Raw genomic sequence first — 14,734 nt, forward strand, 5'->3', positions numbered from 1 at the left:
CGCGCGCGTCTCCTCTTCTCGGGCCCCAAAGGCTCTCGACACCGCTTGCAGTCGCGTCCACGAGTTCAATCGCGCAGGTAACGCGGGAGTGTGAATAGAATTCGAGTGAAGAGAGCATACGAACATGGAGTTCACGAGGCGACAACTCGTCCTAATCTCGGGTAGGTGTACTCAACTACGGGGTGAAATCGACTTTAATTACCACGCGATAGATCGGATGTAGCGAGACTTCGTCATTTGTGCTGGCAATATTCGCGATAATTAATGGATATTATTCATTGGCGTGATGTATCGTGGTATCTTCGGAAAATTTCATTTTTCTCATCAAATAATAATGTCTAAGAAGAATTTTTATCTTATCTAATTTATCTTAACTTTCTTCTCTCTTTTTCTTCTTACATATCTCTTAATTCACGAAATCTTTCCCCCAACCATTTAGTTTTAAAAGATGAAATGATAAGGATATTACATGTGTAACAATAAGTTATTTTCTTTTTAATAATTTAATTTAAAGAGAATTTAATGAGATTAAAAATTGTTTAGATATTTGGCAAGCGTCGGGAGATTTTATGCGCGTACTACGATAATTTAAACGGTTTTTTATTTATAATATGTTCTAATAGAAAACCAGTAATATATTCGATCGAGATAATCTCTGCGTGCAGTCATGTCTGTCAGAGTACTCATTTTTTTTTGTACAAATATCCTGTAAAAAGGTGCATCGATATTTATCGAATTTATTGATTATCCTTACTGAAATTTTATTGATCGACGAAAAAATGTTCGAGTTTTTAAATGATCGCGCGTTTACAATGATTCGATCGATGAAACGTATGAAAAATTCCTTTATGTAGATCTCATGGAAATAATTTTTAGAACAAAACGCGAAAAAATCACATACTCGGAAAATCATATCGACACGACCATTCATTGCTTACAATTTCTAATATCCCATCATATTGATAAGTATTCAATTATTAATCTTTTTTTCTCATTTTTTTACGGGTTCATTATATATTATTCAACTTTTTTGTATTTATCTTTAAATATAAGAAAATAGTTTAATGCAGTGAATTAAAATTTTGCTGTTTTTTTCAATGAGTTATAATTCAATATTATATCAATATAAAATTTTAAACGACAAATTTTTTACAGGAAATGATAAGCAATAGATATTATTTTAAATGATAAAGCGTCGTATGCAATATTGAAAATATTTCATTTAATTTCAGTGTATAAAAAAAATTTTCGTGACATACTTTCGACTTTATGTTTCAGTGGGAATATTATGGAGTTGCGTACTAGGTCTTCAACGACCACCGCCGAGATACTCCCAACAGTATATGCCGGAAACTTCCTTCTCCTGTCGCAATAAAATCGTCGGTAGCTATTACGCGGACCCTGAGACTGACTGCCAAGTCTTCCACGTCTGTGTCTCTGTGGCTGGCTCTATTCAAGATTATAAGTGAGTGTGTTACGTCGCAAAATTTTTTCCGCGAGTGGTATAAATAAATTCTCCTCAACTTTTATAATTAATTACGAATAAATATCCGTTTAAAAAAATACATATATATATATATAAAATTATATATTATATGTATATATATTAATTATTATATAATTACATGTATTAATTATATGTATATATGTGCATGAAAAATTTAAAAATTAAGATTTAATATTATCGAGTTTAGAGATAAATAATTATTTTATTATTTTTCATTTAGATTCCTGTGTCCCAATGACACCGCCTTTGATCAAGAGAGCCAGACTTGTGCGGACTGGTATGACGTAGATTGCGAGGCCGCGACCCTTTATTACGCCAGCGACAACTTCGACTTATATAGAATCGGTTCCGGTCTCGAATCCATGCATTACGATAATCTTCGCAGCGACGCCGAGCCCCAGGATCATCTTCAGCGCAGCGAGACTAGTGACGCAGTTCGATCCTCCGCTAATGCACTGAATCGAGTGTCCTCATCCAACTACAACAGCAATCGCGAGGTACTGCGAGGTAGCAGTAGCGGTAATTTCTATAATAGAAACAATAAAGAGGATGAATACGAGTCCGAGAAGTCGTACAAGGAGGATGTGAATCAAGACACCAAGAAAAAGATCGGCGGCGTCAGGAAGGTCAGCAGGAAGCAGCCGTACAATGGTAACGGCTATTCGTCGACGACTACCACGTTAGCGCCTGCCGCTCCCAGTCAGCAAAACTACAACAACAATTATTACAACAACAACGCGTATAATCAACGATCCACGACGTACGTTGCCTCGTCGACGACCGTCCGACCTTTGCAAGAAAACTACAACCGAAATCAGAACACCCAGAGATACAACGTACCGTCTTCCACGACATATCGACCTAGCACGACGTATCAGGACGCGTATAGTAATCATCAGTCATCACCCAGCACGACTAGCAGAACGACGCCGCCGCATAATGTCTTCAGCACGAATGTCTACAACGTTTACAATCCTAATTACAATCAACAGAACGCCGTCAGCGGTTCCTTCCAAGTCACAACCCTGAGACCGAGCAGCTACAGCCCGAAGACGAATTATCAAACCAACTATCAATTCCCGCAGTCTACCACCACTGTCCAGCCGAGCACCAACTACCAACAGACTAACGATTTCAATAATTATCAGCAACGAAACTACAACAATATCCAACGAGGAAATGTTGCGTACTCATCGTCCACTACATCCGCGTCTACCGTCTACGATAATCATTACAACAACAACGGCCAGTATAGATCATCTACTAGACAGGACATTCCTCAGACTACCGCGAAATACTTTGCCAATAATTTCGCGAGCAATAGTTACGCGCCCACCACTTACAGCCCGGCGACGAAGAAATACGTGAACGGGGATAACACGGTTGCGCAGACGACCGCCTTGCGGAACAATGATAACGGCCAATATCACGACAAAGCCATTAACCAGGCGATAAAATCCTCCACGCAGTATTATGACAGTACGAAGACGCCAAAGAAGGCGACTCAGTATAATAATTACGATGGAGCGAGTGGTGGCAAGTCGTATTACATCGAGACCAGCACGGGTAGCTTCGACCTCGCGAGATCCTCTGTCGGGATCGGTTTCAGCCCCGCGAGTATCAACCATCTTGCCGAGTCGCCAAGAACTACCACACCGGTACCAAGGTAGACTTTCGCTTACAAAAGGGTAGTGTAGTATAAATTCGCTGTAGAATGTGTAATCTCGCGAAAAAAAATTTATAAGAATTAAAATATTATATGATTTTATCAAAAGTGCAAGATTTTTGAAATAAGCTTATGGAAAATTTACTCCTTGTCATGATATTTCATCGATTGAAATTCTTTATTCTTTATTCTTTATTCTGTTTAGAAAACTGCTTTTGATAGAAAAAAATCGATTGCAATGTTCCTTTTCTTTTGTTATAGGCGGCCTTCCAGCGTTACCACTTACAATCCGAACAGCTTTAGCTCCAGCGCTCAGAGAGCCAGCCAGTCGACGACGACGCCACGTGGCATTACTTACGTCAGCGGATCTGCGAGACCATTTACGTCGACGACCAGATTACCTAGTAGTAGCAGTAGCACGACAGCGCGACCGAAATCGGGCAAGAAGAACGATTACGATTATGCTTATTATGACAATGCGGGTGGCCTAGAGTACGATGGAGTCGATCTTGAGCACGTCACCAGTAACAAGGAATCGACAAAGATCGCGAGGAATTAAAGCAACCTCGTATCATATATATAACGCGTCAAATTTTTTAAAGACGATATTAATGATGTAAAGAGACTAGTGATATATTGAGATTACAAAAAATGTATCTTTTTTTTTATGGCTGGGTATACTTTTTCAGTATACCTGTGTCTGCATTTTTCCCGCGGCAAAATACTTATGTATTTCTAGCCAGATGGATTATTTCTAAATATTTTTAAGGTACATTTTTTGAAATACTTATGTTTGCATGTCAAATTAATTTTGTACTTAACGATATCGTACAATGTCGTCAAAATTGCACGGAGGTAAAAGCAAGTTAATTGACTTTAGTCGAATACATCTTAAGTATCTGTTCCCAGATACTGAGAAGATAAAATATCTTTCGCATTACTGGTCGCGCAACAAAAAAATTTCGATATTCATCATTTATTATAGCGGCCAGTTATTAACAAATTCGATTAAGAAAATTAATCGCGCAAAAGTGCAAAGGAGAAAGAGTACAGATATTGAATACCAGTTTCGAGAGAAAAAATAGCATCGATGATATTGATTTATTTAAATTCATACAATGTTCGCGTTATGGTTCTTCCGGCGTTATTAACGTACGTAATACTATGTAGTTCAGTATTTTAGGATAATTTTTTATACATACTTTATATATGAGACGCTTAATCCACACGGCATTAAAGTGTCGATGTGTACCGATATTATGATAGATAATTACGAAATTTTGAAAATTGTCAGTGCAAAACTTAAACTGTTTCGTTTAATCTCTTTCCTTCAATTTCATAACGCGAAAAAAAAAGCTTCGAGAGATGGCCAGTTATTAATAATTATACTTATTGTATATTGGTATAGTAGTGTAAAGTTTTATTATTTTTGTCGAATTGTTAAATCTTTTTTGTATAATTTTGTACGCGTGTATCGATAAAATCTTGCACGAAATGTGTTCAGATTTAAGATTGTTTTATTATCTGCGTCCTAAAGTGTATGTACTGAGTGTATATATTGCAAGTATTTTAATTAAAAAAAAGCATTAAATAGTATGCTTTATTGTTTCTCATTCTCATATGCACTTTTCTTTTATTATACAGGATATCTTATAAAGTTACAGTCTGACATATTATAAACATTTCTTTGTCAAGAAATAAGCATCTTTTCTTTTATTGTTAGACAAAATTTTAAAATTTTGATTGCAAATCATATTTTGCAAATAAAATCACTGTAAAAATGATTTATACAAAAAATCAACAAATAATTATATTGTATTTGTACTCTATTATAGCATATTATTAAAAATTCAGATATTTCAAAATCAATTTCCGGAAAGTTTGCCTAAAAAATGATATTAATTTTTTTCATAAGGAATACGGTAGTACTGGTCTATATGATGCTATCCTACTTATTATATAAAACATCCTGTATAATGCATACAACAAATACGCATGCACATTTTCAAGAATGTCGTGCAGCATTTTCGCATAAATTTTCGTCTCAATTTTACATTTTGTGAATAAATATATCTAATATATTAGATACAAAAAGAATTGAAAAAAAAAAATAATTATCTGTACATGCGTAGAATGTTTGAATGATAAACACGTTTTGCAAATAAAACAATACTTTTTTTTATATAGACACAACGATTATGCGAAATTGTGCACTAATTTATACAATTATTACTTACCATATCCAGTTCGTTGAAACTCTAAATCGTCCGTCTTCCTTCATCGTTGATCGGTAAATCCGTTATCTGCATTAATCCATCGATGAATCTATCGGATGGATCCGTTATCTGCATTAATCCATCGATGAATCTATCGGATGGATCCGTCCGTATTAATCCATCGGTGAATCCATCGTCCGCATTAATCCATCGAAGGATCCATTATCCGCTTTAAACCATCGGTGGATCCGCCATCCACATCTGCAAATTCATAAATATATCGTAAACTCAAATCTCTCTCGAATTTAATTTCACACAATATACTTGCAAAATACTTGTGGTCTTTCGAAGAAAAAGTAATGAGATTGATCATTCTCCACATTTCAAATTTGTTAACGTACTCTGTGACGTCATGCCGTCGGTTGCGCGCGGGTCGAGCATTTTTGAATAAATAACTTTGGCGATGACAATACTGCTTTACATTATCGCGAGGCGACATACGCAATTTATCAATCAAATGTAATAATAAAACGGTTATTAGTTGTGCGTGAGATTTAATCATGCGATTTTTCGATAGAAAAAAAATTATAATTACAATATAAAGACTCTCATCGGTACGTTACAAAAATGGCGCATTTCATACATCTCTACACATCTACTAATTCACACACATATTATAAATATATATTTTGTGCATACATGCAATCAATATATTATATATATATATATATATATATATATAATCAATTATGTATACCTGATGATCCTACGTGCGTTACATCTCGATACACTTTTTCGGTGAGAAAACGGCCGTTGAAATATATGCGAAACCGACATCGATCGAATCCGAAAACACGAAAGCGGATATCGAAGTCAATCGCGCGCGATATCAATGGATAACATTTACACGCGATATTTAACGCGTTACGACAAACGTTCGATACTTTACAAGACGCTCCGGATAATATATCACGCACACGAGATCCGTTTTTACGCAGCAATAATTGCAACGAGCGATTCAAACTCCCGTCCTGCATTACTTGAATTTTGCGCCCGACTTCATGCTAAAGAAAAATCAGGCCGGCCAATTATCGTGCTGTACTTGCAGCATCGCGCGTGCACCGTCATCTGAAATGCGCGCTGATTGGCCAGTCGAATTTTTGTCCACCTATTAGAAAGCCGGTTAGGGTGATGTCATGAGATTCTAGGCATCCGATTATTTTGCCAAATCATGGAATCGATTGAAGATAAATGAAATTTCTTCTGTTTAAAGATAGGAATTAAATTCTTAAAAAAAGATAATTGTACAAAATCGAGACCAGATATAATATTTAAGATTAATATTTTTATGAGTTAAAAATAAGCATTCGATAATAAAATTCTAAGTAATTATTGTTATACATAATGCAACACATAATGCATCAACCATCTCTTACCCGTCTGATATTCTTACCGATACAGTCAATTCCTTCAAATCGTGTCCATGTCCATGCTTGGTATTTGGAAGAGAATTCGGAATTCAGATGTTCCAATTTTCTTCCACATGTATTGTGTATAATTATATACATAATTTATGTGAAAATCTCTCTTAGCTGTTCAACTTTGAATTATATAATAATCCACGTTTCTCGGTAAAAGTGCGAAATAGAAAAAGATTAAATTTATTTGAAATAGAGAAATTATATCTATCATAACAGGTAAGTTCGAGAAAATTGAGTGAAAATTTTTAACAATTCTGACAGAAACCACGGGCAATATCTCGCCACATTACGTAGATATAATATTTGCACAAGTATCTCAATATTTCATTTTATATCGGAGAATGTAGACTATTGCATAATATCTTCATAATATTTAAAGGTTATTTCGCCCAAAATTAAATCTTTGAAATTCTCTCGATTAGACTTGATTTTATTTTAATTATTGCTAATCATTCGATTCCTCTCTTTATGACTGTCCATACATTATGCGCTTTTATAAGGATTTTTGTCTTTTTTTTTTTCCATTATAAGAACAATCATGGGCAACGCTCTTACCACTGCATCTGTGTCCGCTGCTGATGTGATAGTACCAGTATCTCAACAAATTATTAAGCTAGAATCCCATAAGACAAAGCAGTATCGAGATGAACCACCACCGGAATGTCCCATGCATAAATCAGGTCAATTAAACACTACCAATTATGTTAGTGAATGTCCAATAGACAAAATGGACGAAAGCGAAATAAATCCATTAAACATGGTATGTATGATGGAATATTTACTTTGTTAACAATACATGCGTCTGATGATATACCATTGTTCTTAAATCATTAATGAACAAACATAATTATAGATGCCACCAGCGAATCAGCAACCCGCACCAGACCAGCCATTTCCATTACCAACTGATAGACAAGTTTCAACAATACCCAAAGCGACTGGGGAGGGAGAATTTTGGGTATATCCTTCTCAACAAATGTTTTGGAATGCTATGTTAAGAAAAGGATGGCGATGGAAAAAAGATGATATATCTTCAAAAGATATGGATGATATAATAAAAATTCACAATGCTAATAATGAGCAGGCATGGCAAGAGGTTCTTAAATGGGAAGCGCTTCATGCGCGAGAATGTTGTAACCCGAAATTGCGTAGTTTTGGTGGAAAAGCATCAAAATACTCTCCACGTGCGCGCATTCGCTATTGGATGGGGTGCGTTGCTGTCCTATATAAACTGACTCACTATATATCATCTTTGTATATGAAATATTGTTTTTTTTTTCAGATATGAATTGCCATTCGATCGACATGACTGGATTATAGATCGTTGTGGTAAAAACGTAAGATATATTATCGATTATTATGACGGCGGTAAAGTTAATGAAAAGTACACCTTTGCGTTACTTGATGTGAGACCTGCGATGGATTCATGGGAAAATATCTGGGATCGAATGAAAGTGGCATGGTGGCGTTGGAGGTATCAATCCAATGATGAGTCAGCATCTACCACGCATTAATTTATAAATTAGCGCTAATATAAGATACTAGTCTGAGAAACTTTTATTGAAATGATAATTAATGCCTTAATGATTATGTAACATAACAATATTGCATTGAGAGATCATTAAATGTGTACAATAGTTTGAAAAATATAAATATAAATTTATGATATATTGCAAAAAAAGTTTTGCAGCATTATTATCATCAAATATAAAGTGGATCAGGAAAGTATTCGTATACTACAAAATAAATAAATTTTGTATATATTTTACAAATGTATAAATACCTTTTTCTCATCCATTATATATAAATCAAATTAAAATTGATTTGCATTACATGTCGAGTCAAAAATAATTCCCAAAAATAATGTTATAAAGCTAAAAACGTAATTATGTGTTATGTATAGATTAAATTAATATTTAATATCTAAACAGAATATTAATTTAACTTATATATAAATCATGTAAGTACTTAATTTTATGATTTTAAGAATCTCTTGTTAATATTATAATAAAATTTAAAAATTTACTGCCAAGAGAACATCGAGTAATCTGCTTAAGATATGATGCTAGGTTTTTGAAGAGTTCTATATAGTGTGTGTGTATATATATATATATATATATATATATATATATAATTAATTACAATTTTATTTCATAGATTACAATTAAAACTTCTCTCTATAAGTGCATTCATTTAGTTCTACATCCATCACTATTTTATTAAAAATTATTAATTACTTTTCTTTATCAAAGAGAAAAATATCTTTTTTTTTTTAATGAATTACCTTTGTCAACTACCTTTTTTGAACTAGATTAATCTATTAAAAATGTGTACAATACATCTATTAAAAAATATATTAAACAATATCCTATCTCTTTATTATATCAAATTATTTTGCATAATTGCATATTCTGAACAAAATTATGAAAGACAATTATAGATAAATATTTTTTATCATACAGTGTACATCATTTTATTGTCAACATGTAGCTCTATTTACCTTTCACGACATTTACAGATTTCAACAATTTAAAATTCCCAGACTTGTCAAGTAATTTGTCTATAACATTTTCCTTGATTATTTACATTTTAATACAAATACACTTAATGTATTTAAATATTAAAATATTATGCACATAAGTGAGAAGAAAGTCATTCCTTAAATATATTTAATTTACAATACACATAGATTATCGCAAAATTTCTGAATGAGTATATAGAACATTAAATGTTAGTGACTTTGAACTTTTATTAAAAATAATTGTACTTTCACAAATCGTCGTCGATATATATCAAAGGCAGTTATTGTGAACTACATTTTTCATTCGATGTAGTATAAATTAATTAATAAGCATCAATTTCTTTTAAAACATTACAGAAAAATACGTTCTACGTTTCTTATAAAAATTTAATCGACATTATATGTATAACTTAAGGTTGCTATTATTTTAATCAGCACAGTTGTGTGTATATATGCATGCATATATTTTGATACTAAAATATACTATATCGTTGATTTTTCGATAATCTAAAAATTTAATAAGTTACGACTTTCTCGATGTTATAGAATCTAGAAGCATCCTATGTCTATAAATATGTGTATATATAGATATCTTTAAGTTTTCTAAGATAAAATATAAACGATTGATATGAATACATCATATTAATTTTTTTAAATTAAGTGATACTTCTGTAATATCGAAAAATTCGATTATCGATATTCGTTATTTTAATAAAAAGCAGATATATAATGTTATGATTTTATAAATATATATATATATATATATATATATATATATATATATATATATCCTATATCCGTCAAATACATACACAATTATATCAACATTCGCAATTTTGAAACATTGCCATTTTTTTTTTTTTTTTCGACTACATGAACATTTTGTATCGATTATTTATTTTGAGTTAAATGTAAAGAAAATGTTAAAGATTCAATATCAAATAGGAGACATACCATTTTTAACTAATAAGAATAATTCCGTTGGCACATACATAAATGATTTGACAGAACAATGAAGAGATCACCTTCTTCATCTTTTTTGCACAATAATATTATATCAATAAACTATATGTAATAGAAAGAAAAACGCAGCAATTAAATACTACTTAAAATATCAAATAACAAAATTCTATTTAAATATATATAAGTATATATTTTTAAGTATAATAATTAATTTCTGTTCAAATATTGTAAATCACATAGCTGCAACATGATGATACACAGGGTGTCTTATTTCTCTTGGAACATACTATATTTTAACAAGTAATAATATTGATTCATTCAAAGAATCATGCCGTAAATACACACACAGGTGTATATATATATATATAATTTACTATCTATTTTATACACTCTTTTTTTCTTTCATAGATGTATAAAGTTATATTTTTAGACACATAATTTCTAAAAATTCAATGAAAATTATAATGATCTGCAAATGTTTTGATTTTCACAATATTAAACTTAAAGGTATAACTTTTTCTAATTTACAATAAGTTTAGAAATCTGTGATATTTAAATTTTGAACATTTTTAGCCTAATTTCTTTGTCACTATTATTGTACGAGAATACTTCATACTGTCAAATCCGATTGTGTGGTAAATAATTGAAACAATTGTTAGAACCACAAAGACAAGGAGTATCACTGAGATAATGGACGGAATTGGCCATTGCACCATCAGCATAATCAAAAGTCACTTCTTCTCCACTCTTTATATCTCTAGACGCAAACAAACCTAATCGAGGCACGATTCCTTCTACTCTGACCGGGACAAGATTAGATTTGGGGTCACAACTATGATTGGCATAACGTCCAATGTTACCAAAGTATTTTGGATCTATGCAAGTGACGATAACATGATCACCAATGTGTTCCCTTACCACGAGAACATAATTCATCATATTATGCCTTTTATTAGCTTCAATTCTACGTTGCGCCTCTTGCGAACCGATTACTTCACCAGCGTACTCGCAGATGAATTGACCCTTTTTGATTAATCTAGTCGTGAAGAGACCGAGACCCTTGCCAGCAACTTCTTTGACAATCAAACAATTTAGCGGACCATTCTGCACTAATCTATTTCCGCAATTTGGTCCACATTTGCAATGAGAGTTGCACTCGAATACCGGACCGGCCAATTTCTCGTCGACGATTCGAGCATTAAAGTAATTAGCGGAACCGCGAGTGCACGAACAATTATCACATTTAACCATGCAGGAACAACCCACGACATATTCCGCTTCAAAGTCCGCTACGTCTACGCCGGGCCCCGGTATATTATTTACTACATACATAACGTCCGATGCAGTATGTTCGTACTTGTCGATGGAAGCAGTTGCCTCCATGCTTACCATACTCGTGTGTCAATAAAAAAAGCCCAAAAACAAGTCCGAGAGACTCTTTAAGAGATAAAGGCAGCACAGGAGATAAAGAAAAATTAATTGTCTTATGATAAAAAAGGAGAAGCTTTTTTTCTTAGAATATAAAGTAAACGAAAAAACTCAAATGTGTAACCCTATCGTGTAGAACCAACCTTTAGAAGTCCCTCGGCCGATGACTTGATAGTTTGAAAAGTAGAAGCAGCAGGTATTGCTACGATCTTGTAGCCTATGTATATTACAGCACCAAGGACAGACACCTTGACGGTCAGTTTTATGATTTTACTCGACAACGACGGTGGCGGTACTCTGCAAGAAATGAAGTAATAAATTGACGATTTTACATCAGTTTAATATAAGAAGTTTCCCAAAATATTCTGTAAATAATAAAAATTATTCAAAAGTTATTCTCCATTTCTCATATTTACCTCATAATAGGTGGTATATCGGCGGGCTTAACTTTACCCCAATTTTCGATAATACCGCGTGTATGTCCTAAGCCGACAATTCCTACAACTCGTGCTGGCTCGACAGTATGGTTAGCAGTGTGATGGGGCATGCAGGATAATTGAAGAGAATTCGTCAAGTAAATATCCCTCTCTTTGACAAACACTTTTTCTAATACCGGAAATTCCTCCTCCATGCTGGCAATCATTTGATCCAACATCGATCGTTCTTTACAGAGCTCTACGTCCTCCTGAGTAATAGGATCCTTCATTGTTGCCAGATGCCATCCTAGTTTTATAGTCTGCCACCAAGATAACAATCTTATCGCACGTTGCATTGTTATCTTAATTGGTCGATCGGCCAAATGAACAATACAATTGGGCACCTTCTTCGCCTGAAATAATCATAATAAATTAAATTGATCATCATTGTATAATACCATTTTTATTATGTGCACATGCTAACCTCCTCAAATGCTCTACGAAATTCGCCACCGGGTGGCATACCTAACTGTTTAGCAACATGTGCCGCCATTCTCAGCATTAAGATATGTAATAAACCATTATAAAACCCTTCTCTTTTAATGGTGTCCATGATAGTCTCTGTAAATAGATTAAATAATAACATATTGGCTAACATAATAAACATAGAATTCTAAAAATATAGAAACTCACTAAAATCAATGTTCTTGGCATAACGAAACATAGTTTCTTCATCAAGTTGTAGTATACCTACTCTGGATCTACATAATTCGACCACAACTATATGAGGCTGTACAGCTTGTATAATCTATAGTAAAGAAGAAAATATTTTCAGTGAAGTGATGTATAATAAATTTTTATAATAAAATTATCTTCTTGAAATCAAGAGATAAAAATTTTAACAAGACAAAGAATATTCAAGGTAGTTACCTTTGACACATCATTTTGACTTTCAACACTAAAATGTGCTGTGCCTACTAGGTATAATTTTCCCCCATCCGGTGTTGTCAATAATGTTACAGTTTCTGGCAACCTTTCATCAATAGTAGAATCATATTGTCCTTTCAATAATTCGTTCACATTGCCAACACTACTCTTTTTATTCTGGATATCGGAATCTACATTAGACCCAGAATTTTCTGCATTATAAATACATGGCCAATATATATCTAAATTCTATAAGCTAAATTAAACTTAAAAACAACTACCTCGAGACCTTAAAGTTTTTATTTTATTTCCATATTGTACTTTTATTTTTGACATGTTCTTGAAAGCACTAATATATTGTTTCTTAGATAGTTTATCTTATAGCAGCAATAATGGCTGATTTAATTATTAGATTAAAAAGATCTTGTATAGATCATGAAGCCTTAGAATATTACTTGCTTCAAAGGTTATTCACAACTAACAATATTCTCATCAAAAGTGCTTTTCTTAAGAGTCAAAAAAAAGTATCAAAATAATAAACATATAGAGAAATTTGTGTTTTTAACTATAACATATTCATAAAAAAAACATATTTGTGTTTTTTACTGTAATATAAGCTATAAATAGATACAATAATAAATACAAAACAATGACTCTGACCTTCATCGATTAGAAAAACTTCACTATCAGAAGATTCCGCGCTTCTTATCTTGCCATCATTGTCATAACTGTCTCCTGTGTTCATTATTGTTGACAATGTGTACGAAGACTGCGTTGTTGGTTCAGAACTCTGTACAACATTGTGTTCGGATTCTCTGGCAATTAATTCTTTTGTAATCTCATGAGCGATTGATTTAGTCGATGCGCCGTAATCGCCCTTCTCGTTAATTAAGTCATAGTGTTCATCTTCTTCAGACGATAATAAAATATCCTTCTCCTGTTGGTCGCCACCGGCATGCCGATCAGTTTTAAATCCGGAATTGGATGCCATTTTTTCTCCTGAAAATCCATACATTCTGTTATAATATATCTGTTCGATCTGGAGAAAATATTCTCAAATTTTATCATAAGATAGATTACATGCAATAATAAACTATGAAGAAACAATTGCACGATTAATGATTTAAAAGCAAAAATAATTTAAAATATCTTTATATTTTCCTAAATAAAAAACACCCCCAAATTTCCTAAGAATCCTATCGAATCCTCCGTTACCGTTATATGTAATAATTTGAAATAGTACAAGTCGTACACGTTACATACTTCTAACCTCGCAAAATACTTGACACGTTTACAGAAATAAAATGTTCGCGTCGCTATAACAATAAATATATGTCTATGATTTAACTCGTGTCAAGTGAATCGTAATCATTCATTGTATAAAGAACTTACACAGCCACCAAAAATTCAAAGAAATATCTAACGTATGTGCGAAAATGCACATAGAGGCAAACATCAAATGGGCCACATATGCTGTCATATGTCACGCTATCATATGCTGTACGCATACATTTATATACATATATATAAATAATATGGGGTGCCTCAAAAAAACCATTAGATGTTCTTTTTGTAAGTTTCTGGACCAATCTACATATATTGTAAACTC

At 32.9% G+C, this 14,734-nt stretch overlaps 4 protein-coding genes across 5 annotated transcripts; 2 read left to right on the forward strand and 2 right to left on the reverse strand.

Moving 5' to 3' along the window:
• LOC126853155 (putative uncharacterized protein DDB_G0285119) lies at positions 1 to 4,576 on the forward strand. Its single transcript, XM_050598672.1, has 4 exons — positions 1 to 161; positions 1,279 to 1,465; positions 1,728 to 3,173; positions 3,435 to 4,576. The coding sequence occupies exons 1-4, from the start codon at positions 125 to 127 to the stop codon at positions 3,730 to 3,732; spliced, it is 1,968 nt and encodes a 655-aa protein (XP_050454629.1). The 5' UTR covers positions 1 to 124; the 3' UTR covers positions 3,733 to 4,576.
• A 2,293-nt stretch (positions 4,577 to 6,869) lies between these two features.
• On the forward strand, positions 6,870 to 9,462 carry LOC126853174 (holocytochrome c-type synthase). Its single transcript, XM_050598717.1, has 4 exons — positions 6,870 to 7,086; positions 7,402 to 7,630; positions 7,724 to 8,079; positions 8,153 to 9,462. The coding sequence occupies exons 2-4, from the start codon at positions 7,409 to 7,411 to the stop codon at positions 8,382 to 8,384; spliced, it is 810 nt and encodes a 269-aa protein (XP_050454674.1). The 5' UTR covers positions 6,870 to 7,086; positions 7,402 to 7,408; the 3' UTR covers positions 8,385 to 9,462.
• Positions 9,463 to 9,601: 139 nt separating this feature from the next.
• Positions 9,602 to 11,779, reverse strand: LOC126853177 (histone-lysine N-methyltransferase SETMAR). The gene has a single exon (XM_050598720.1). It carries the CDS (start codon positions 11,744 to 11,746, stop codon positions 10,973 to 10,975), a length of 774 nt encoding a protein of 257 aa, XP_050454677.1. The 5' UTR covers positions 11,747 to 11,779; the 3' UTR covers positions 9,602 to 10,972.
• Positions 11,780 to 11,899: 120 nt separating this feature from the next.
• LOC126853159 (traB domain-containing protein) lies at positions 11,900 to 14,652 on the reverse strand. 2 transcript variants are annotated; one of them, XM_050598682.1, is made up of 7 exons: positions 14,518 to 14,652; positions 13,786 to 14,124; positions 13,129 to 13,316; positions 12,892 to 13,006; positions 12,683 to 12,819; positions 12,199 to 12,611; positions 11,900 to 12,079 (listed from the first exon to the last, which is right to left on the reverse strand). In XM_050598682.1, the coding sequence occupies exons 2-7, from the start codon at positions 14,114 to 14,116 to the stop codon at positions 11,908 to 11,910; spliced, it is 1,356 nt and encodes a 451-aa protein (XP_050454639.1). In that variant the 5' UTR covers positions 14,117 to 14,124; positions 14,518 to 14,652; the 3' UTR covers positions 11,900 to 11,907. The 2 variants fall into 2 exon arrangements, with proteins under 2 accessions (XP_050454639.1, XP_050454640.1); XM_050598683.1 differs by lacking the exon at positions 14,518 to 14,652 and adding an exon at positions 14,206 to 14,224.
• Between the last annotated feature and the right edge of the window lie 82 nt (positions 14,653 to 14,734).

This window comes from Cataglyphis hispanica, chromosome 11 (genome assembly GCF_021464435.1).
Source record: "Cataglyphis hispanica isolate Lineage 1 chromosome 11, ULB_Chis1_1.0, whole genome shotgun sequence".
Taxonomy (NCBI): Eukaryota; Metazoa; Arthropoda; class Insecta; order Hymenoptera; family Formicidae; genus Cataglyphis; species Cataglyphis hispanica.

Bases quoted from the DNA above. Each gene is read 5' to 3' on its own strand.
- LOC126853155 (XM_050598672.1), top strand. From the start codon at position 125: ATGGAGTTCACGAGGCGACAACTCGTCCTAATCTCGG. The intron at 1,466-1,727 runs GTGAGTGTGTTA...TTTTTCATTTAG, and splicing joins GGCTCTATTCAAGATTATAA to ATTCCTGTGTCCCAATGACA. The intron at 3,174-3,434 runs GTAGACTTTCGC...CTTTTGTTATAG, and splicing joins ACTACCACACCGGTACCAAG to GCGGCCTTCCAGCGTTACCA.
- LOC126853177 (XM_050598720.1), bottom strand. From the start codon at position 11,746: ATGGTAAGCATGGAGGCAACTGCTTCCATCGACAAGTACGAACATACT.
- LOC126853159 (XM_050598682.1), bottom strand. From the start codon at position 14,116: ATGGCATCCAATTCCGGATTTAAAACTGATCGGCATGCCGGTGGCGAC. The intron at 13,317-13,785 runs GTCAGAGTCATT...GGTCTAATGTAG, and splicing joins AGTTTTTCTAATCGATGAAG to ATTCCGATATCCAGAATAAA. The intron at 12,820-12,891 runs GTGAGTTTCTAT...ATCTATTTACAG, and splicing joins TGCCAAGAACATTGATTTTA to AGACTATCATGGACACCATT.
- LOC126853174 (XM_050598717.1), top strand. From the start codon at position 7,409: ATGGGCAACGCTCTTACCACTGCATCTGTGTCCGCTGCTGATGTGATA. The intron at 7,631-7,723 runs GTATGTATGATG...ACATAATTATAG, and splicing joins AAATAAATCCATTAAACATG to ATGCCACCAGCGAATCAGCA. The intron at 8,080-8,152 runs GTGCGTTGCTGT...TTTTTTTTTCAG, and splicing joins CGCATTCGCTATTGGATGGG to ATATGAATTGCCATTCGATC.